Below are 24685 nucleotides of genomic sequence, written 5' to 3'. Positions count from 1 at the left end.
AGGTCTTTGCTGTGAGGTCGTATATATTTTAAGTAGAAAAATAACAGGTAATATAAAGTAAGATGGATAACACAAAATTGAAACAAAACATTCTACTATGCTATCATATAGCATGTAACGCTATCACAATATACAATTTTAAAAAGTTAAATTTATTATCTGATTGAAACACACATACCCAACCATACATGCATACACGAAGGCGAACGAAAGCAAGCGTGCGTGGGCACATACACACACGCACAAACATGCACGCATACATACACACACGTGCGAACAGGCATGTTTACACACAATACACACTTCATTTAATAGATACGAACCATTTTGAATGTAATTTAGAATCATGCTATGCATAAACAATAAGCAAATAAAAACTATTAGGAAATTAAATGTAATATCTTATTTTGCTTAACATGAATACTGGCTGATAAAATAAAAATAAACTGAGGTCTTTGCTGTGAGGTCGTATATATTTTAATTAGAAAAATAAAAATAGCAGATTATATAAAGAAAGATGGGTAACAATAAATTAAAAAAAACATTCTACTATGCTATCAAAAAACATTCTACCATGCTATAATTTTATAGCATGTAACGCTATCACAATATACAATTCAAAAAAGTTAAAATAATTATCTAATTGAAACACACATACCCAACCATACATTCATACACGCAGGCGCGCCTACACAAGCAAGCGTGCGCGCACACAGAAAGAAGAACATGCATGCATACACACACACTTCATTTAATCGGTACGAACCATTTTGAATGCATGTTAAATCATGCAGTGGCTTAACAATAAGCAAATAAAAACTATAAAATGAAATTGAATGTAATATCTTATTCTGGTTAACATGAATACTGGCTAAAATTAAAAAAAAGATAAATAGAGGTCTTTTTGTGAGGACGTGAAATGTAAATATATTTTAAGGAAAAATATATTCTTTTTTTTCAATATCTAGATATTACATTTTGATTACAATTTTAATATTTTGAAGAAGCAAAACATAAAATTATAATAATATCTAAAGTTTGAATATCAGATAGGTTAGCAAATTGAAATTGTGTTACATATCTTTATCAACACTATCTTTAAAACAAAATAATGAGAAAATTTCTTTTCAATCACTATTGGAAGCACAATCTGTCAGATGATAAGATTCTATATCTAGTCTAACGTCTATATATGTCATTTACACAAGCACGCGTATATGGAGTATGTATTTTACTACAAACAAATATTTGTAATGTGTTTTTTTCCATCTTTTTATACAACAATCTTGTAGATGTAGAAGTTTAGAGGTTCTGGTAAACGTCTGTACGCTTGATGTGATCCATCATCAGATCAAAACAAAACTTGTACTGCTCCTTTATTGAATAGAGAAAATGATAGGACAGTGTAAACCAAACATTAATTTATCATTTTAATATGTTCAAAGCTATATGTAATGAACTTTTTTTATAAAATTCATTAAGTGTAACCTGACGTTGTTTTATTATCTTATTATATAAATGGTGGTAGCTTAAAATGCCCCTGTTATTACAAAACGTGAATATAGCAAATAAACATAATAAATGTTCACTTTTTGTTTACTTTTTAAGTCTATATGAACTGTAAGAGACCCAAAAAGTAACCCCCAGTACGGGGACATTTTAACTTAATGATATACATGTACAATATTATTTTGTAGATGCCAAAAATGTAATGCTATATGTCATATATATTAGGTCTGGGCATTGTGCTTCCGACAAAGTTCTAAAATATATTTTCTTAGATATGTCTATCTTAGCTCTGTGACACTAGGGACTGAGCCCATATTGGGTTTGACTAATGTAGCGGTTGAAAGGGCAACGCTACTGGTCAATTATCTAAGCGTATAACATATTAGTTTCATATAGTAATACTTGAATATGTTTTAATATAAATTATTATCAAGTTCTCCCCAAGGTAGAACCACATTCGATCTGAGGAAACGCTAATCTGCGTTCTAGATTTCCTGATTATATTGGATCAAAAGAGACAAAGCGGAAACGGCAATTTTAAGTTACATTAACATTAACACGAGAAAGATCACAACTGCGTTATACATATCATTTTATTACGGTAAACATTTCTGGTTCAACGTTGTTTCAAAAGATACAGGGCGGACACAAAATTGCTAGCAGACTGACGGACGACTTGTTCCTTACATTATAAATTTGTTCGGGTATAAAATCTTTACATATTATACAGTCATGTCAATTTTAAATGGATGGTATTAAAAAGTATCTTACATAACTTCCAATCAGATGCCTTTGTCGTTTTTTAATCATTTTAACAGACTCTACAATGTTAACGTGGCCTCCTTCATATTTAATCCTCTGAAGCTCGTTCAGGAGCACACAAACTATACCAGATCTTGTACAACCGTCACTGTAAGATTTACAACTAATATGCAGCAAACATAAAAAAGACTTCATTAATGAAACATGAAAATGACATTTATATAAACTAGGTAAGCATTACAAAAGTCATACGCAGTACAGGCATAATATGAAAGTGTAATAAGTAATAAGAAATTAATACTAGTAAATCGAACTCATGCTAGATTTCAGAAGAGTGGTATTGTGCACCATTACTTGAGCTTTATTTCAATAGAAAAGTTCGCTTTATTTTGACGTGAAATGCCTAATGATAGTATAATTGAACATTATATACCCGCAAAAAACAAGTACAGGCTGTGACTCGGACAAATGCGGCTGCCATTTTAAGACGGCTTCTATCATATCCAGGAATGAGGTTGTGTCACCTGGAGACGGGTATCCATTTTTCCAAGCTGTGTATTCAAACTGCTTCACCGTTGTTAGATAGTCTTCTTCCTGAGGATATAAGGTATACATTAATCTTCCGATATGTTCTTAATCCAACATTTGCAATAAATGATGCTTTCTGAAATTTCTTGCCCAAATATCAATTTCTTGGAGCGTTTTATATCCAAATAATAATTATGTTAGGGAAGATTTATCTTAGTATTGTTTAAAATATTAAATTTCATATTCAAACATTAACGAATCGATATTTTATTAAATACTAAAATATTATCTTAAATGATGTTAACGTGAAAATATGGTTGCATATGTATGTCTTGAGTGTTTGACGATGACAAAAACTATTACCTCTCTGCCACTTTCCTTAAAGGTGAAGGTTCTCTGTGTGTAACCCTTTCTTATTTTCTCCTCTTTCTTGTTAACACTAAAAATGCTTTCGCCTTTAGAAGTCGAACCTAGTTCACAGCTTGACTTAAATTATAAAGAGTAAGCTTACTTTATATATAGTCTACATTATAAAATTGATAAAAGTAAAAATAGACTGCAAGTTTCATTATATATCCTGTATGTTTTAATTAAGGATGTAACAGCACTTAAGTGAAATTTTATACATGTACATAATTAATTTTCCTAAAACAATTTCCAAACATCAAAGAATATGTTAAATATATACTGCAAATGTTTATCGTATTACTAGTTATCATTAAAATCTACGCATCTTCCGACTAACAAATTAGGCTTAGACTTTATCGAAAATAGATTTCTAATTACCTCCCTTTATTTAAATGATATGTTAATTCGATAATATCTTTGCAAATAATGTGTTTTTGAACTTACAATATTGATACATCTCTATTTGAGCATGAGAGTTATAAAATAAAACCATAAAAATTGAGTTACAGGACCTTTAAGGTTTCGTAAAAGCTTATTAAAAGGCAAACCCAAATTGTTTGAGTTTATAAAATAAGATTGATAGTTTATTCATCAAACATTCCAAAATTCCATTTAAAGATAATTTTCTTTTAAAACAGATTCAGTGCATTTGAATACATGCATGCAAACTTAAGGTAATAAATCATTAACTCATTTAAAGTAAAAAAAAACCATCTTACAATGTATTGAACGATTAATGCTACTAAATGACATTCGATTTTCAAATGATATGTATATCTCCACATAACCAACAATGTAAAACATATATTTTTTATGCAGAATAGCTTAAGAATATTGTACAAATATAAAGAAAGAATTTAAACCTGATAGCATGGAGATGACTGTTCTGTAAGCATTATAACTGTCTTGATGTTGTTGTCGTCAACGAGAGACCAAAACTCTTCCATTGTATCTTTATCTGGTGACATTGACACAAGAAATGTGCTCTTTCCCTTGTAATTCTAGGTAAAATTAAAAAAAGTTAAATTTAATAACTGTCATTGCATAATGATAATATCAAGGTCTCAGTAATAACCAAGCAAAAAAAAACAAACAAATTACAATGTAGTTTTAACGTTTACAGTTTAACCACCACATTTTATGTTGAATAGTAAAAAGATATGAGCCGCTTCACGACAAAACCAACATAGTGCGTTTGCGAGCAGCATGGATCCAGACCAGCCTGCGCATCCGCGCAGTCTGATCAGGAGCTATGCTGTTCGCTTACAAACCCTATAACAAGTAGAGAAACTGATAGCGAACATCATGGATCCTGATCAGACTGCGCAGATGCGCAGGCTGGTCTCGCAAACGCATAACGTATGGTTTGTCGTGACGCAGCTCATTTTATGTAACTGTTGAATTCAATAATAAGATCTTACAGGGATATACATGGCACGCAACTGCTGTACAAATTTTGACCCTCTATTCTTCAATTTCGGCCTGTACGCATCGCCTGAAAAGAGCAATGGTGCGAGTGTTTGATGTATGCACATGATCGGTTTTCTTAGTTAAAGTGAGCAATAATATTTCCTAGCATTCTAAAACATGTAAAAAGTATGAAATTATGTCGAATTCCATTTTTTTTTTTTTTTTTGATGACCTTGGGTTAAAATCATGTCCATCAGTTGGGAGAAGATCTTAACACAAATATTGTAAGATTGTTATTTAAAAGACAACAATACAAATATACAAATGTTACTTTATACAATCAGGTACATAATTCCTAAAAAAGTAAAAATTGTTATACTTTCTGACAAAAGTGTCTCAACATTAGAATATTCCGGACTTTCTGAAATTTCTGACGTAGAATTCACCACACTTTCTTCTATAAGCTGAAATTTGTTAAAAGATATATGAGAATTTGACTATAGAATTGTCAAAATATTATTCAAAATATTTTTTTTAACAGAAGAGTCATCGAATGGAACAATGTTTTATTGTTTTATTTATTAGTGTTATTTTACTGTTTTCGTTTTGAACATCTATAGAAGAGATTACAGTCAGACACAGATGCATTTTGATCATGTTAAATAACAATGAAGTATGTACTATATGAAAAATAAGAAGGGTTATCTGGTACACTGTAATTAATATTGTTCATAAATCTATCCACCTCAAACTGTATCTGTAGTCTTGTTTTCGTGTTATTCTTCTCATTCTGTGTCATAAATGATAGAACGTCACCAAACTGCTTGGTCCACACAATGTGGGTTCCAAACAACATGGCATCAGCAACAGCTTCATGCAGGTAGACATACTGCTCCTACAGTTGTTGGTATATAATTTGAAATATATTAATTGTTAAACATATCAAATAAGGAACCAGTCGTTTTCACTTATTTGTAATGTTTATGCATCAGAAATTTACATTATTTAAACTTTTAGAAATGTCAAACATGTATTTAATAATGTTTACATGATGGTAAAAGAGCATGTTAGACGTTAAACAACTGGCAGAAGAAGCGCTGAACATGCAGTCACGTGTCGTGAAGGTAAATGTTAACAAAACGTATTTTGACTTCCATATAAAATACTACACATGTATTTCACTATAATTATACTTATTGCCAACGTAGCTAAAGATGTAGCAAATCAGTATTTTTTGGAACTGTAACAAGATACCAACATTTTTTTTTGAGAAATAAAAATATAGCACGTCTGAGGCATAATGGACCTTAAAGAAAATATTTTTTATAATCTATGTTTCCAGTACACAAAACGTTCGTAGACATAACAGTACATGCTCTCGTCAACGGTAATAGATAATTTTAATAATGTTTGAATCTTAAACACAATTTGTGGTTCACATTATAGCGAAACCTTATCATACCGCTCTCTCGGCATCCATTGGACACTTTTTTTGTGAACTGAAGCAATAACAAATTAATTTTTTGCTCAAGTCAATGACAAGAATTCTCTTACTCGAAACATTTCCAACATAAAATGAGTGTACTACCATTAGACTATTGCTTACCACAGCTAATAGCAGCTTGATATGTGCATTGATTACATTATTTTCGATAATGATTGAAGCAGGAAAGGAAGCATTATGTTACTTTATCAAATATTTGATCGTTATTCAATTATTGTCAAAATAAAACCAACCTTTGTCTGGACCATATTAACTCTTTGCTGTCTCAAAGTCTGTACAACCTGTAATGGTCTCACAAAACCTTCAACACGCGCTTGATTCACCATATTGTCAAGACCAATAAATGTTCCAGTTCTCCCAACTCCAGCCCTTGCAAAAAGCAATATCTTAGTTATTAATAGTAAATTATATATTATTTTGGGAGCTTGTGTACTTTTGCGTACTTTTACGTAACTTAGTAACTAAGTGAAGGAATATTCATACGTTTAATAATGGGAAAAGAACCTGTTTGATTCTGTTTAGACAATATGAGGATATTATACGTTGTTGAGTTCAATACGGACCTTCAATAGTGGATAAATACACAGCTGATAAAGCTATATTGGACGTGGCACTAGCCGAATCTAGTAAAGGTTTAACAGATGTGTACGATTTCAAAAGAATCAGCCTGTTTCACAACAATGTATAATGAACTCTCCACTCAACAACACTTTAACACAAACATATATATGGACACTTTGGATTAGGAATATGAAAACGAAGCTACATGGAGTACAATATGCATTTACTACTGATTTCTTGCACTAGGGAAATAAAACCTTGCTTAATAGATATGTTGGATTCAATTATGATCTTTATTGCAGCATTATGTGGTGCAAATGCCGCATGTTAATTGGTTCAATTTAGTTACTGTGTAAAATAAATGATTTTATTTGATTATTGAATAATTGTTGATATATGTATTAAGGATAAAATATGTTAATTACTATGAAAAAAAAAATCATTTACTACATGCTTTGCGACAGATAGTAAAAATAACTTGGATCATTTCACATTGAAGTGATCAAAACATGATTTCATTGATGCCAAACTTTATTTGAATACATATGAAAGAAATATCATAAATGAATGACTATTTCATTAGAAATACACGTCGCCGTAAATAATATCTGTGTAAATCAACGGAAGTATCATGTCCATTTCAAATATCTATTAGAAACGATAGCATGCAATATTTGTTTACGTTTAATGTCTTTGTACATCATAATGTTATCTGCATGCAAACGTGTTGTGCATGTTTGACACAGCATGTCAGAAAAGTGTTAAAATTAACGAAATGTTCACATTATGATTTTTCAAATAATTTAATATTTGTAGACGCCATGACGTTACGCGGTAAAATTAGTCAGTCACACTTTATTTCACTAAATAGGCATATATGAAATATAAATTGTGTAAGATCAAATTATCTTTAAGTCGTGAGCTCCAGCTCAGGTGTTAAATGTTTACTCGTTGCTACGCCACTTGTGAAATTTTGATCACTGTGTAATATATACATGAAAATATGATAAATACTGGGATTACAAACTGAATCATATATTGTAATATTGATTTCGTGAAAATGAAATAAAAATGTAAAAATATGTTTATAAGTATACATACGAGCAATGAACAACTATAGGGCCTGCTTTAGAAATAGCATTGGTATCAACAACCCTCCAGAAGTTAACAAGACACCATGTACTATCAGGAACATCTTTGTCAGGCCAGGACTTGAAATGAAATTGACGAATTCTTCGTCTAGGTTCATCATTCTGTAAAACGTTACAAAGAATCTCAATATATCTTCAATATGAAATAAAAGTTGTAAGGGAATTATAAAATAGACAACACAGACAGGAACTAACGAATGCTATTTCCAATGAGTTGCTCATTTAAATACCAGGAACAATTTTAAATAAACCATGTGTTGCTTCACACTTCATCGGAAGCACAAGGACGGATTTAAAGCCCGAGTCTGCAATAATAGTTCGAGGGCTTCTGCAGATTTTATATTAATGCACGAAAAGAGTGCATTATGGATATTCTTGCATAACAAAAAGGATACAGTAATCCAAATCGATGTTGTTGTTTGTATTTCGAATATTAAAGAAACACGTGCAATGGCATTTAAGTGTTGATAACAAAACGACCAGGGCTGTTATGCATATAGAAATACGTGCACCAACGAACCGTAATCACGTGTATCTAGTAATTAGGAAATGTAATAATTTCGAGTGCATTGTTGTAGAATGATGCACGTTTTTCGGGTTCAAATGAGTTACCAAAGCATTAGAACGATAAACCGTATATTATTTCAAAAGTAAAATTGACATCTATTCAATTCTAACATGCTAATAGACTAATAATAAAAGAGAACTGAACAAAAAAAAAAAAACAAACAAACAAAAAAAGCCATGCTCAATTACAGTGTACATTGGTTGTAGAAGTAATTTTCCTGACGTCATTTGTTTTATTGAAATCATATCTGATTTTGCATGACGTATACATAAGCATTCTCGTTTTATGTTGTGCATGAACCGGGTAATATTTCACTTGATGGCATGCATTTGACAGGGGAATTGTTTGAAGCGTGTTATAATGCACAGTTTGTCTTGCGTTAATGTATATCTTTATGCAAGAATAAAGACTAGAAAATAGTTAACAGCACCTGTTTCGTTCATTTAGAGCATAAGTGGTCACTGCATTGGGCTGGATGTATTCTGATAATAATTTATGAATATTAGAATTCCCTTAATATATCACTGAACTTACCATACGGACCTCTAAATATCTAATATTGTAGTCAAGGAATGTCTCTGTATTCAGAAGCTTGACGATAACTTTGTCATAGGTACACTCGTTTCCTTGATCTTCGTTAGGCCAATACTGCATACACTTATTCTACAATATAAACAAGGGCAAATTGATCTAGTTAATAAATAGAGTCAGATGTATTATGTATTGTGTACATGTTTTTTTTACAAAGAGAGTATTAGCTTATGAAATGTATGTATTCATGTTAAAACTACAGTCTGGAGTTTACACACCAACTTAGATGATAAGAAGACAATAATTCTAACACTCCTTGTGATCTTGTCACTATAGACAAAGAAGAAGAAAACCGGTGTTAAACTGCACTTAAACACTGGTTGGGGATCACTATTATATGCGGCTGTTATGTTTTCTCCCTCGATTATATATTTTAAAAAGCCATTTAAAGCAATAATTAAATGATTTTATTTATATTTTCAGTTCTTATAATATTTTATTTTCATGCAATACCGAAATAATATCTCACATACACTAACGCCACGGATTTGATCCATATCAGTTAATAAATATTTTGACAAAACGGCGCCAATCCGGAAGCAGCGTCATTACGCCATCCTAAGTTCATTACTCATTCATAAACTCTGGCGTCATTTTATACAACCAAGAATGATAAATTGGGCACTGATGTAAACACAATACAATCCATTCTAAGACGTATGTTTTTTGTTGTTGAAAACTTGAGAAAATAACCTTTTTTCAATCATTTCTTCTGTTTAAGAATTTATACATCTTAGCAACAATATGGTGCGAAATCGAACAACGTTATACGAAAGTCGGCACCGGAAGATATTTCCGCTTGAACAAATAACATAAGTGATCTTCCCTATTTCATCTTGTTAGAATCGAAATAATATCGGTCTGAGCGGTGTTAATCGGCTATTTACAAATGTAACACAGGTTTTGTCGTTTTGATGCCAAAAAAAAAACAACAAAAAACACTCAGGCCTGCGACCTTCGTGGTCAATTCCTACCCATCAAAACCCATCAGACACCGCTAAGACCGATATTATTTCTTAAATAAACTTACCGTTCCCATTTCTATCAAGTTAGTTAGCATGACAATTTTATCTGATTTAAGCTGCCAAACCATCCGCCAGAAGTCGTCAATCATCTGTTTAGTTGCACCTTTGAAAAAAATTAAATTTTTAATCATTTTTATTTGATCTTGTTGCTGCATTCTTACTTAATTATTCATAACACATTTAAACGTTTAAAAATACTTAAATGAAGAAGTATGAAGCGAAGATAAAAGTTTTCATTATAAGTATATTAAAAATACCTTGTGATGCTACGAACTTTTTCACCTTTTCATAACCCTGTAAAAACAATAAATTAATGTATTAATAAATAACAATTCGATATACATGTATGTTCTTTTGAAACAAGTAACGTTTTTTGGAACGCTTTGTGCGTCGTGTTGGCCTAGCGACACAGGACAAAGCGACAAGCGGCGCGTTGTCGGACTTTCGTCTCTTTGTCCTGTCGCTAACGATGTACGCCAAACGGCGCGTTGTCGTGCGGCATGTTGTCACGATGTCACACTGTCGCTCGGTTCAAATCGAAGGATTGGCTTATAAGCCTTAGCGACAGGGCGACATATCGCGACAACGCGCTGTACGACAACGCCCCGTTTGGCGTGCTTCGCTTTGAGACAGGACGAACAGACGACAGCGCGACAAACGCGCCGTTTGGCGCTTTGTCGTGTTGTGCTAGCGACAACACGAAAAGGGCGATAACGATAAAGGTTGCGTTGTCGCTCCCGACAACGCTATGCACAATGTACCAAATTAGCCACCATAGATGACGGATGTTGTTTTCATTTTGACTATATAAAATCTAAATCTGATTTAAAAGTAGTCAACTAGAAAATCAAAACAGAACGGAATCGTTTCAGTTAATATGACCTCGGTACTTACCTAAATTGCTGTAAAATACTTTTTTGAAGAGTACTTACATCAATATAACAAGCGTTGATATAATCGGTATTTTTACCATCTTCTACGTCACTCAAAATAACACGTGTATGGTCATCTACGAGACGATAAAAACAAATTAAATAAAATAAATTAAAACAATACAAAACATTACAGGCATGAAGCAAGTTTTAGTGAATTCTGATACAAATAAAGAACGTTTATTAGAGAAAAAGCGAGTCTTAGTGAGGTCCGCTTCCCAGGGACGAATCAAATCTGAGGGAGGTCAGATTCCCAGAAAAGAAGCCAGTTTTCACGCAGTATGATTGCGAACAATGCCAGGAGGCGCTGCGTCTAGACTTTGCGGCAAGTCTATTACTGCAACGTGTCTTGATGTCTCAACCAGTCCAAGGAGCACAGAAAGTCTAGTTGGCACAGGAAGAGCAAATTGTGCAGCATGTCCAATAATTGCAGCTGTTCTTAAGCTGCAATAGTCACAAGTATCGCTCGGAATATCAATTAAAATCTCTAAATTGAAACCAAAACTTATTTTTACATAATTAATATGTTGATCACAAGGACTGGGTGATTTATTATAAGCATTTGAACGATAAACCTTGCACTATAATGCAAGAAAAAAAATATCTACTTCCATTCTAACGTTCTAATAAAAATAATTGATAAAACTATATCGAAGAAGTATTTTTCTTACGTCATTTGGTTGATTGACGTTATATCTGATACGTCATATCTGACGTCTTTTGACGTGTTATAATTTTTTTTTGTAAGCTGTGAATATATTGTGTTTTATAATGCACTGAACTAACCAAACTGTTTGATATGATAATGGTGTGAAGCGTGTGAATACACAAGAATATTCATAATAATTCTTTTGAAAAACGCCAAACTTACAGGCGTACATTTCCCTGTATCTATTTTTCCCTTTGTTTGCTATTTCATCTGCGGATTTATGGCTATGCACAAGACCATATGGTAATGTCTGGAATAAATAAGTAAAATAAAATAGTATTTCTTATCATATAATTTGACATTAACTATTCAGTCTAACTTGACACAAATGATAAAAGGCAAATTATACCTCGACACAAATAAAAGAATTGTTAAAGGTCACCTTCTTTAGAAATGGACAAAAGTTTCATTGTGTTTATGGGTTATAAAAATGCTGGATGCTTATCACCTGAAAAAAAGTCTTTAAATTTTCTATCTTAAAAATAGCAAAATCTAAACAAAGTAGTATTTTGACCGTTTTGACGCCACAAAATAAATTGCTTTTGAGAAATAAGATTAACAGTTTTTTCTGAGGCAAAATGGGCCTTTAAAACGATTTTTTAATAATAACATTATTGCCAGTAAAATATTAATATAATATTATAATATAATGGTATATATAGTAAATACCAAAGGATATGTTTTCGCTTAAGTCAAATATGGAACATATTTTCAAGTAGCATAAGACAATTTAATTTCATAGGTAGAATGTAACCTTGTTCAGTGGAAATATATTTACGATTCCACTGAAAACGAAACAATAACTTTTTAAACTTAATTTTACCTTGAAGTTCATGAAATGTTGTTTACGGATACACTCATCTGCTAAGCAATTACAACCGTACAGCGTGCAGAAATACATTGATTATTTATAGTTGCGTGGCACTATTCAATATACATTTTATAACAGCCAGACACCACGCCCATTTCGATATTTATTTCGCATTTTGACTTTTAAATGTATTTTAATATACTTTTACTTTATCTAATATGATATATATTTGGCTCATATAGCGCCATATGTCACCGGTAAAATTAAATAATTATTTTCAGATATTGTAAATAAAGTAGAATGACAGTGTGTAAACCTTAAACTCCTTATAAAACTGTTCGCAGTTGTTTTCCATTTTTTTGTAGATATAATCCCAAAACTCACAGATCTTTATACCGGAACACTCCCCAAAACTGTAATAGTCGTTCGAAACTGACTCATTTATGTTTGTTTCCGCAATTCCTTGATGAAAAGAAAACATACAAAAATCAATTAAACTATCAGATTAGTGACTTAAGCGTGTAATGAAATAAGTCCAAATGTTAGTTATATTATTTAAAGTTGATAAATGTAAGCACATTTGCACATATTCGTTTATTTTTTTTATTTTTATCGTCTTCGATAAGGAAAATAAATATCAGTTCTCTTACCATCAAATGACTTATTATCATTGCCGTACAAATTTGATTTTCGTGTTTCTTTAAGATTTGTTGTTTTGTCCTTATATGCGTTTCGTTTAGAATTTCTTTCTGATCTGTAAAATATTGAATTAAACTTGAAAATGAACAATCATTTTACAAGTAAAAACATTTTTTTAGTTCGTAAAATAAATATATGACCGACCATGTTGTTTTGCAGTGTACGATGAGCTTTGTACATAAAAATATAGGTTTCCATTAAAGAGTTCATATACATGTTAACAAGATTAATAATGGTTTCTTATTTTAATTGCATTGTGTATGTGAAGAGGTAACTCTGCCATGCATTTTGGCAGTACGGTCTTTTTTGGCAGTACGGAGTTTCTTCCCTTCAACGATTAGAATGTTATCTTTCCGTCTAAAAATGACTTCTTGTTATGACAGCTAAGGATTTATTCTTAATGATAACTATTTAAATGTTTCTTCTTGACTTTATCACACCACATTTGATTGCCCGGTTCATTTTGTGCTCCTGTCGAGTTCTTTTTGTTTGAATATATTGTATGTACTCCCTTTTTGTAAAGGATCATGTGTCATGTGTATCTGTAGGTCATTGTCAACTTACAGAATAACTGCATTTTTATTGCAGTTTATAAATTTTATATCAAGGCAGGAGAGAAATGGACATTACAACGATAACTATTATCATTACACTGTATACGATCTAAACATCAATTCTTTTCTTTCTTTGTCAATATTTGTATCCTCAATTGTTCAGCATAATTTAATATGTTAAATATAACAAGAGCGATCAATGATCACATAAAAATATGTCACCTAATGAAAGCTTGCATGTTGCAGCTAATGTGTAGCAGGAAACGCAAAAAAAAGCATTAACAGGGCAAAGCGCTTTTTTAAATCAGCCAAAAATCATTCAACCGTTAAACACGTGTAATATGCGCAAGAATTTGAGCTATCATTAGTGATATAAGAGAGTAGTCCGGACAAACTTTAAAAAAAAAAATCATAAAAGGGCCATAATTCTGGTCCAGACAAGTTTCTTTGTAGCTGGCAAACTAATTTTTTTGTTCTAGGGCCATATCTCGGCCACAACTAATTCAATTGTAAACTTTATCTGCAATTCCTAATATACAGAATCCTTTTTATTTATTTATCTGTAGTAGCAAGCATTATTTATAAATGGCAAAAGTTCCTACCTATCAGTCTGGTCCAAAAGACAACGTCAGCGTCTATGTAACATGATAGTATTCCATTCGAATTAGTGTCAGTGTAGATTCCTTTCAGTATATTTTTACGTCCTATCCAGAATGCTTTACAACATTTCTTTGTCTGTTTTTACTAAAACATGTTAAAACCCTGCATTTGACTCGGTCAAAATCTTTTACCTGAATCATATTAATGTATATTTAAGTTCTGATTCACCTTTCTAAACTGTATCATCTCTTTTTTTTTTCGAAGCACACGTGTAAACAAAGTAGTAATCGAGTACACAAATTTCATTCATAGCGTGTGATAGCGTAGTAAAAGCCATGTAACTCCATTCATAACGCATGTATTTATTTGAAATTTCACAGGTGACTAATCTTCGGCCAAAACAATGTGTATAGATATATATATAGACTGTGCATCCATAACTGTCATAATAGATTAGTAAATTCCAATTATATAGCCTGCGTATCCTCAAGTGTCACAGATTGGTAAATACAAAATTAAAATCTCATGTATGTACCAATATAGTTATAATAATTTTTGATCCATATACAATTAATATTGTCGTGAACATCTTGTATAATAGGACAATGTGTTTATGTTTTCCTATTATTGGTATTGTATATATATTACTTTCATTATTCTATGTCCCTTATCCTCTTTTCTTTCTCTATTTTTGTCACTTTTATCTACGGAGTACCTCACCCTACAAAATCTATAGTCCTGGAGTGACATAATTATCATTGATAGTCAAATAACACACAGGGTGAGGATAGGATCTTTCTGGTTCCATAATATTTCTTTTGGTGTTATTGTATTCCTGTCTTTTAAACTTTGGGCATATATTCTTCTGCAAAGATCAGGTGATATCCATACAAATCCCGGACCCGACTCAAATAGCTCTGAGTTTTCTTATTCTTCATCTTCTACATCAAGTGTAAATGATATCTTAGATAGCTTCAAAAATTCATTATCTTTGGTTCATTATAACGTACAGAGTTTTTTCCACAAAAGAGACATTTTACAAGGGGAATTACAGCACTTCGACGTCATCTCCTTTACAGAAACGTGGCTTAGCAACAATATAGAATCTGATTCGATCTCTTTTGAAAAATTTTCCTCACCTTTCAGAAAAGACAGGATTGTTGATAATCACGGTGGAATTCTGGTGTATGTCAAAAGTAATATTCCAGCCATAAGAAGGCAAGACCTTGAGATAAGTGGTGTTGAATGTGTTTGGGTAGAACTAAGAATTCATCATACAAAATTCCTCATTGGTACTTTTTATCGGCCTCCAAATTCACCTTCACACGTGCTATCAAATATTGAACGTTCAATTGACCTTGCCTTTGATACTGACATTAAAAACATAGTTGTTACAGGAGATCTTAATCTAGATTTATTAAAACCAGCAACATCTAAAAAATTGTTAGATTTAGCCACTCAGTATAATATGTCACAAATTATAAACGAACCAACACATTTTACCGAATCATCTTCTTCTCTTATCGACGTTTACCTTGTTTCTTCTGAGTGTAGTGTCAATACATCAGGTGTTGGTGACCCTTTTTCTTGATCAACAACAAAGATATCACTGTCCAGTTACTTCACTGCAACAAACCACATGCTAAATCATTTAAACGTCTTGTCTGGAAATATGACCAATGTAATTTTGACAATATGAGGCGTGATGCAGCTGCATATAACTGGGATTCTCTAGAAAATAATGATATTGATACCTATGCAAACAATATAACACAGACAATTATATCATTATCAAAGAAACACATCCCAAACAAAACAGTAACAATTAGACAATCAGATCCTCCATGGATGCATAACGAAATAAGAAAATGTATAAGAAAAAGGAAAAGAGCGTATGATAAAGCTAAAAAATCAAATAATGAAGAACACTGGAATAAATATAAAACATTAAGAAACAAAACAACTCACTTACTTAGAAATGCTAAATCTGAACATACCAAAAAACTGTCGGAAAAATTAAGAAATCAAAATCTAAACACATCAGATTACTGGAAAATCCTCAAACAATTTATTAGGCCAGCAGTAAATAGTAATGTTAAAATATTAAATGACAATGGCAACTTGTTGACATCTGACACTGAAAAGGCAAACTTACTAAATAATTTTTTCCAATTGCAATCCTCACTTGATGATAAGAATAAACCTGTCCCTAACTCTGATATTAATCATAATAATAATAACAATAATTATCTTGATATAATACATGTTACATATGAAGAGGTTCAGGACACTCTAAAAACACTAAGTGTAGGCAAAGCATCAGGGCCTGATAATATTAATAACAGAATTCTCAAGGAACTGTCAGGAGAACTTGCTGTACCTCTATGTCGTTTATTTAATAAATCAATTAGAACTTCAAAAGTCCCGTCACAATGGAAGCTTGCCAATGTCTGTGCAGTATATAAGAAAGGAGACCCAACAATTGTTTCTAACTATAGACCAATATCACTCCTTAGCACAGTTAGTAAAACTTTAGAAAAAATTATACACAAACACATTTTCAACTTCTTTGTCTCAAATAACACAATAACTGCATTGCAATCTGGTTTTGTTCCAAACGACTCTACGACTAATCAACTTGTCTCTATATATAACACATTTTGTAAAGCCCTTGATGATGGCAAAGAAGTAAGAGCTGTTTTCTGTGATATATCCAAAGCTTTTGATCGTGTTTGGCACAAAGGTCTCATTTTTAAGCTTGAGTCTACTGGAATAAATGGTGTGTTATTAAATTGGTTTCGCGATTATCTTTCTGAAAGAAAACAAAAAGTAGTTCTTCCTGGCGGCTCATCACAAATGGCTTCTATCACAGCTGGAGTGCCACAAGGGTCTATATTAGGTCCGCTTCTTTTCCTCATATATATCAACGATATTGTCCTTGACATAAATTCATATATCAGACTCTTTGCAGATGATAAAGTTTGTATATTATCGTTGACAATCCTACTACCGCTGCTGTAACACTTAACTTAGATCTCGAGAAAATTACTGAATGGGCAAACAGATGGCTTGTTAGTTTCAATCCAAATAAAACTGAATCTGTCATTTTTTCCCGTAAGGTTAATAGACCTGTTCATCTTCCCCTTTGTATGAACGGAATACAAATAAAGGAGGTGACCACTCACAAACATCTTGGAGTAACTTTTTCATCTGAAGGAATTTGGAATACCCATATACTGAATATATCACAAAAAGCATGGCAACGACTTAATAGTAGGAGGTCTTTAAAATTCATCACTGATCGCAGATCACTCGAAACTATATATCTTTCTTTCATCCGGCCTCTTCTTGAATACTCAGATATAGTCTGGGATAATATTACTCAACAAGATGAATTCGAGCTAGAAAAAATCCAACTTGAAGCCTGCAGAATTATAACTGGTACAACGAAACTTGTTTCTCTCTCAAATCTGTATGAAGACACTTGTTTTCAACCCTTAAAAGTAAGACGCTATAAACACAAACTAATTCTGCTATATAAAATGTTCAATCACCTATCTCCACAATATTTATCTTCCATAGTTCCAAACACAGTAGGACAAACTTCAGTATACAACTTACGAAATGCAAGTAACACTAGAAATATTTTCTGTCAAACTCAACTTTATTCAAATTCATTCTTACCATCTTCGATTAAAGACTGGAATGATCTCCCTGTCGAACTAAGAAATGCACCATCGCTTCCAATTTTCAAAAAAAGACTAAATGAAGATGTCCAAAAAGTTCCAGCTCACTATTATATAGGTGAAAGAAGATATCAAATAATACATACACGATTAAGAACACATTGCAGCTCTCTGAAAGAACATCTGTTTTCAAAAAACATAATAGATAGCCCTTTTTGTATATGTGGTGAAATAGAAAATACAGAACACTATTTCCTCCGCTGCCCCATGTATCAAGATGACCGCACTATCCTTATAAACAATTTAAGTCAAATCACAACTGTTACATTGAATAATTTACTATACGGCGATAATTCACTTACCGGTGCTCAAAACGAAACAATTATATCTCATATACATAAATACATACAAAAAACAAAAAGATTTGATACATAATAATATTCGTTTGAAAAGAAAAAGGTCCTCCAACTCCATAGTAGTAAAGTGACTTTCTTTCTCTTGTTCCTTATCTCTTCTTCTCTTCTATTATTACTTCTCCTCCAATGTACATGTTTTAATAATTAAATTTCTCAACATATTAGTTTAATTAACCAATCACTAAACTAAGCAATATATCCCTTTAAAAATGAATTCATACTCGTGCTTATACCTCTAATCTAACAGCAATGTATCTTAAAATTAGTTCATGAATACTTGACATAAACATAGTATGTATAGTAAGAAAGCAAGAACAAGTCGATATGATATGTATAGTTTAGTTTAGATATTTATATTTTGTTACCATTTTTTGAAATTTGTTAAATACTGATTACGGAGAGAGTTTTCAAAAAAGCTTTTCAAGCTTCCTACTCAATCCGTAACTTTTATTTTATGTAATTTATTATGTAAATGTGTGGTTTATAAATAAAATATTGTTTAAACTAACTAATTCAAGCCAAAATTCTGTGTATTATGTGCAAGTTTTTGAGCTACCGATCAGTCCTGTAAAGATTCATTGAATTGAATTAGTGGTATGAGAGAAGTAGTCATAACAATATTTATAAACACCTATTTAAGGGTCATAACTCGGCAAAGAATCATTCGACCAGTAAAACCCGTGTAATTTGCGCAAGTACTTGGGCTACCAATCAATCTTAAAAAGTTTCATTGATATTGCATCAGTGGTATAAAAAGAGTAGTCCGGACCGTACAAACTTTAAAAATAACACATCTCGAAAGGGCCATGACCCTGATAAAAATATCAAACGAGGAAAATGCCGATGATTTGTTCAACTACACTTGGTACTGATCATTCCTGTGAAGTTTGAGCGGAATTGTACCTGTAATTTTTGAGGACTAGTCCGGACTAGTTTTTTGACGGACGGGCAGATGGACCACCGTACAGACGACCGACGGCAAAGTGATCTCTATATGTCGCCAATACACTGTTGAGGTGTATTGGTGACACAGAAACTGACATGCGGACAATTGAATACGTTTCAAAATACCACCCGCATCTTTCAAAGAAAAAATCATAGCATATGCAACTTTTACATTTTTTAACGATTTCTAGATTGTATTTGTATGCATGTTTAGTGATGACTACATATTAAGACAACTAAATTATATCAAACATCAAACAAAACATACAAAATTGCTGAAATAATTTATACGAAAACTGTTAGTTCTGCAATTGTACTAACTTGTATTTTCAATCATAATCACACAGTGATAGTTTCAAAAAAGCTTTACAAGCTTCCTACTCAATCCGTAAATTTTATTTTATGTCCTTTTGCTTGTAAATGTATGGATTATAAACAAAATATGGTTTAAACTAAATATATTAACACAATATTTGTATTCGTTTCACTTACGCATTTCTTTTCTTATAAATGATGAATCCTATAATGACGCCTAATGCAATCACTATAACAGAGGCTGACACTCCCCCAGCAACTGCAGCAGTAGTTGAGGATGGTTGATCTTGTGACAAAGGTAGCACTTCTGGAAACAATAAAAAAAAACATCATGAAGGTGGTCAAGTATTCAAAATTGCCCATAACATAAGGCACTTTTACTGATAAATAAATATAAGCATAATTATTGAAAAGTGATCAGAAATAGCTTTTTTATAATGAACAAGTTAAACAGACGGAACGGAAAGGAAAAAAATAAAACGAAAACGCAAAACTGTTTTTTTCCCTTTTAGCGATTAGTTGTATTTAGTTCAAATCTTTGTTTACTACATGTCATTTAACATTTAAAACGGCTAGCTTTGTTATAATTTATGTTCTTGAACGACACATGCATTGATATCTACGATAAAACTCAATTATGTTAATGTTTTAGTACACCCTTTTAAAACTAACCAAGACCTCTTTGATATTAAGGGGCCTCAGTGGCCGAATGGTTATGCTTCCTGACAATTAATCACAAGCCTTTCACCGCTGTGGGCTACAATCCTGCCGATCGATTTTTTATGTTAAATGGTTGAATTCAGCCAACTTGCAGAATGCCACGTTTTTTTGTTCAGATGTCCCCTCGTGTTTAAATAATACACTGCGTGATTTCTGTATCAGGAAATCTTGAAAGTCGCCAAATGACCTTAAAAGTGCTGGTAATTTTAAAGTTTCCAAAATAAATATTGATAAATATCGACAAGTAAACACATAATGCAATTTAATTAATTTCAAATACCAATACTACAGTTATCGCCCTGCCATCCGCTTTGACATCCTCCGAGAAGACATTTGCCGTCTGTTGGACTGCAGTTTTCATCACGGTCACAGTGACATTTGTTGGAACAATTGTATCCAAATGTACCATTGCAAGCTTTAAAAAAGAAGTATTATTAAATATCAATTTTTTCTTAAATACTTTAAAATAATATATAATTTAAATATACTAATTAAAAATGTGAGAAGTTAGCAGTGAACACTGAGCTGAGTACGAAGCATTACAATTTAAATAGGAAATTTAATACCAATTAAAAAGCAAATTATCCCTTCAGTATTTTAGGTGAGAACAGCACAAACGAACACGATTTACAAGTATAACTTTATTTAAAGGAAACCCTTTTTGAATACGACTGTCTCGCACCGTAGCTGTTACATAACTATTAAAGGGTGGTTACAGAACATTTTCTAATCACACTTAATTTAACTGTAAAATGTTTTGTCCGTTCGTGATACGGTAATGTTGAAATAACATAAAATAGTATCAATTCTCAGGAGTGCTCGCAATGACAAAGAACGTGAAAGTATGCAAACAATGCATTGAGAGTCAGCACCGAAATAAATTTTAAGATCAAAATAAGGTATGTATTAATGCATTTACAGGAATAGAATCAACGTGGTCTAGCAGAAAAAGAAGCTACCTTGCAAGCAAACATGCAAACGTTTAAGATTTACCATCGTTACAACTGTCTCCATGCCAGCCCGCGTCACAAAGACTTCGATCACAGCTTCCATTAATATGATTACATCTTGAGTTGTCGATACAGTGGCAAATATCATTACAATTATCACCAAAATGAGGAAAGTTGCAGGCTTCAATGTGGAAATCATACAAACAATATTATAATGTGGTAATCGCAAGGATTCAATCAAACATCAAATAATTATATGTAATTCAGTGAAATAAAGCATATCACAAAGTTTTAGTTCTGTTTCATATAAAGATATACAGACAATGCACAACGTATTAAAACATATACATTAGCTTAGCGTGAATTGGTATCATTAGACTAGGTGAAGTATAAAAACTATATAATAAGGCGTAAATAAAAAACGTGTTTTAAGTACAGATTGAATGCTTGTCACTTCACATTATTTTTAATCTCTTCTTTTTTGTTAAATATTCCGTTTGCGCCAAAAGCAAAGTAACAACAAGCGTAATTACAATTAAAACTTAAATTGACATAAATGTGCGTTATTAGTTCAGTCATTTGATCATACTTAAAACGACGTCCAAGTGTATTGTTTTTTAGAAATAACATAAAAAGGATGAAATAATTTTCATATCTCCATATCAATTCAAATTGTATGCCATACATGTTAATGTAAACGCTTCTTTGGGATATGTTGACGTTAGGTTTTGGCTAGTAACTGTTCCGGTCATTAAGGTATCCTTTAGACATAATAAAGTGGTTAGATTTCCATAAATCCTAAGTATGTATAATGGTATTTAGGTCATTGTACAGACAAATACAAACATGTGATATGAATTTGATAATGCGAAATAGTGATGTCCCAATTGATAAACAAATCAAATAAAAATCAAATAAAACACTATTTCGTTTAAGCGCTGAAAGAAGTATGTGTAAGTACAGACAAACACACAAACACTTACGTTTTAAGTTTAGTTAAATATTGTTCAGACTATATTATGTACTTACAGATAACCTATGATATGACCTATGATATGATTTAAATATAGCAGCTAGCAAAGCCTCTGAAAGCTAAATAACATCATTATGTTATTCCCAAAGAGAAATAATTCTGGGTACAGTGGTTAAAGTCAATTACTTATCACTAGACTCGAAGTAATTGAAGTGAGTTAAACATATGTTTAGATATTCATATTAAACACGCAGGATCAATTTTAAAGTGTAATACCTTGATCGCAACTTAGGTCTTGCCAACCAGGATCGCATGTACCTGATAAACATTTTCCTGTGATGGGATCACAACTGGAGTTCCTAAGGCAATAGCAGCTTGATGAGCAATTCAAGCCAAAAGATCTATGCTTGCAGACTTCATGCCAAGTTAAAGAAGAAAGTTTCAATTAATTGCTGTTAAGGCGTCACTTATTGAAAACAATAACATGACAAAATATCTCTTTAAAACACTTCTTTTGTATCAATTATTTCTAAGTGCCAGATATCAAATGCACGCAATGAGTATACTGGCAGAACTAACCTTATTTTATATTTTGATTTGTACGATCTTATTTCGTGTAACCATAATGCACTGCACTGATACTGATACATACTATTGTCAAACATGTTTTGTTATTGTCTAAGCCGTATTGAGTTTCATTAGGCTGCCGTCATAATAAAAGATAAAATCATTAAAATCTTACGATTAAGATAAACGTAATAGCGAAGACAGATACAGCTTTAACAAGAATCACCAAAGTGTAAAATTTAGTTGTGTTATGACAAAATGCGTTTTCTGGTAATTGAGTTACTTTTCGCATTTCGATTTCGATGTCATTTAATCTTTATCCCATAAAGTGCTACAGGGTTTGCACTTACATAAACAGTATGACCTTGTATGTTGTAATTAAGTTTGTCACCACACTTAAGTGAAATTTTATATATGTACAGTAGGGTGAACGTGTCAGTTTACACGCAAAACGCACGTTACACGCTATACGAACGCACGTTACACGCTATACGAACGCACGATATACGCACGCAAAACGAAACGAAATACGCAGACGCACGCAAAACGATTAACGCTAAACGAAATACGCTAAACGATATACGCACGCTAAAACGCACGCAAAATGAAAACGTTTCTAAACCTTTATTAAAACATCGTAATCATTTTAGGTTTTTAACAACTTTAGCTACATGTAGATCGTTTAGCGATAAATTTTGATTATCATAAAATTATATAGATCTACTGCAGTATGGTAGCTAGAAATGTATTTTAAACGAGTTTATGTAAGAACTGAAATGCACTCAACCTACATGTAGCACCGAAATTAATTTTTGTCACAGCCTCAACAATGATTTTTAGAAATATTTATAAGCTATCGTGCGCTAATATCGAAAGTAAAATAGTTAGGATAACGTGTTCCTTTTATGCGCAATCAAATAAAGAACTATCCCTTGCATTCACTACGTAATCTCTACGTAATAGTCCAACATGGCCGACATTGAATTATGCATTGCAAATTTTTATAAATATACAGTGCAACAATTAAATTCAGATGGATTTATGAGGCATATCTATATATTAAGTGAGGCTGCATCATAAACAATCGAACTATATAATCTTGAGTGTAAAATAAAGGAATAAACTATTTTGACAGAAGTCACGAAAACAGATTAAAAACACAGGATTCTACCACGGATAACATTAAGGGAAATGGATAACATTAAGGGAAAAGCTTCCAGAATCAGGAATGATTAAATTGCTGGCACAATACGTAGATTTAAGTTGATGTCCTGTATGTTTCATTAGGACACCGCATGATTTTTCTTGTCTTGTCGCCAGTAAAATCTTCTCAAAACGAAAGTGAAAGTAGAAATAAACAGTCTACGGAAATCCAGTGAAATCACAAAAAAGGTAAAATTTCTAGGGCATTACAATATATGAGTATATATAAATATTAAGAACGCAATTTTATTTTAGGTCTGAAACAGTAGTCGAGAGTAAAAAAAATGAGGAAAATAAGGAAACCGGTTGTGATGTAAAGTTATTGGATTTACAAAGACAGCGCAACGGAAATTATTTTTCATATCACTTAAAATTGAAATTTATTGACGTCCGCTTAATATGTATTAAAAAGAGGATATTGAATGAGTGTAAGTTCAATGCTGAATTTATTGCACGAGTTGAATAAAATTATATTATGCGACCTCTAGCTGGTGAGCATAATATTTACTTTATTCAATGAGTGCAATAAATTCAGTAATGAACATACACAAATTTAATATAATATTCTATTTAACACATACTTAAAAT

The 24685-nt window shown here is 32.0% G+C and overlaps 1 protein-coding gene across 1 annotated transcript in view; it reads right to left on the bottom strand.

The window, feature by feature from the left end:
- Window positions 1-767: 767 nt before the first annotated feature.
- LOC132745151 (receptor-type tyrosine-protein phosphatase epsilon-like) overlaps window positions 768-24685 on the bottom strand; it is a gene marked incomplete at its 5' end in the record, with an annotated part of 37206 nt that continues 13288 nt past the window's right edge. Inside the window, 21 exons of the mRNA XM_060733970.1 lie at window positions 768-1374; window positions 2281-2419; window positions 2705-2865; window positions 3163-3285; window positions 4071-4208; window positions 4629-4702; window positions 4997-5081; window positions 5363-5512; window positions 6355-6490; window positions 7784-7935; window positions 8936-9064; window positions 10023-10120; window positions 10275-10311; window positions 10950-11026; window positions 11821-11908; window positions 12786-12931; window positions 13120-13223; window positions 19862-19991; window positions 20685-20819; window positions 21398-21535; window positions 22604-22741. Of these exons, the coding sequence (XP_060589953.1) occupies window positions 1303-1374; window positions 2281-2419; window positions 2705-2865; window positions 3163-3285; window positions 4071-4208; window positions 4629-4702; window positions 4997-5081; window positions 5363-5512; window positions 6355-6490; window positions 7784-7935; window positions 8936-9064; window positions 10023-10120; window positions 10275-10311; window positions 10950-11026; window positions 11821-11908; window positions 12786-12931; window positions 13120-13223; window positions 19862-19991; window positions 20685-20819; window positions 21398-21535; window positions 22604-22741 (2450 nt within the window). The remainder of the gene's footprint in view (window positions 1375-2280; window positions 2420-2704; window positions 2866-3162; window positions 3286-4070; window positions 4209-4628; window positions 4703-4996; window positions 5082-5362; window positions 5513-6354; window positions 6491-7783; window positions 7936-8935; window positions 9065-10022; window positions 10121-10274; window positions 10312-10949; window positions 11027-11820; window positions 11909-12785; window positions 12932-13119; window positions 13224-19861; window positions 19992-20684; window positions 20820-21397; window positions 21536-22603; window positions 22742-24685) is intronic.

Source organism: Ruditapes philippinarum, unplaced genomic scaffold (genome assembly GCF_026571515.1).
Source record: "Ruditapes philippinarum isolate M1 unplaced genomic scaffold, ASM2657151v2 ctg5162_1_1_1_1, whole genome shotgun sequence".
Classification (NCBI taxonomy): Eukaryota; Metazoa; Mollusca; class Bivalvia; order Venerida; family Veneridae; genus Ruditapes; species Ruditapes philippinarum.
Note: the sequence above shows the minus strand (reverse complement) of the source record. Positions and strands in the feature narration are given on the sequence as shown.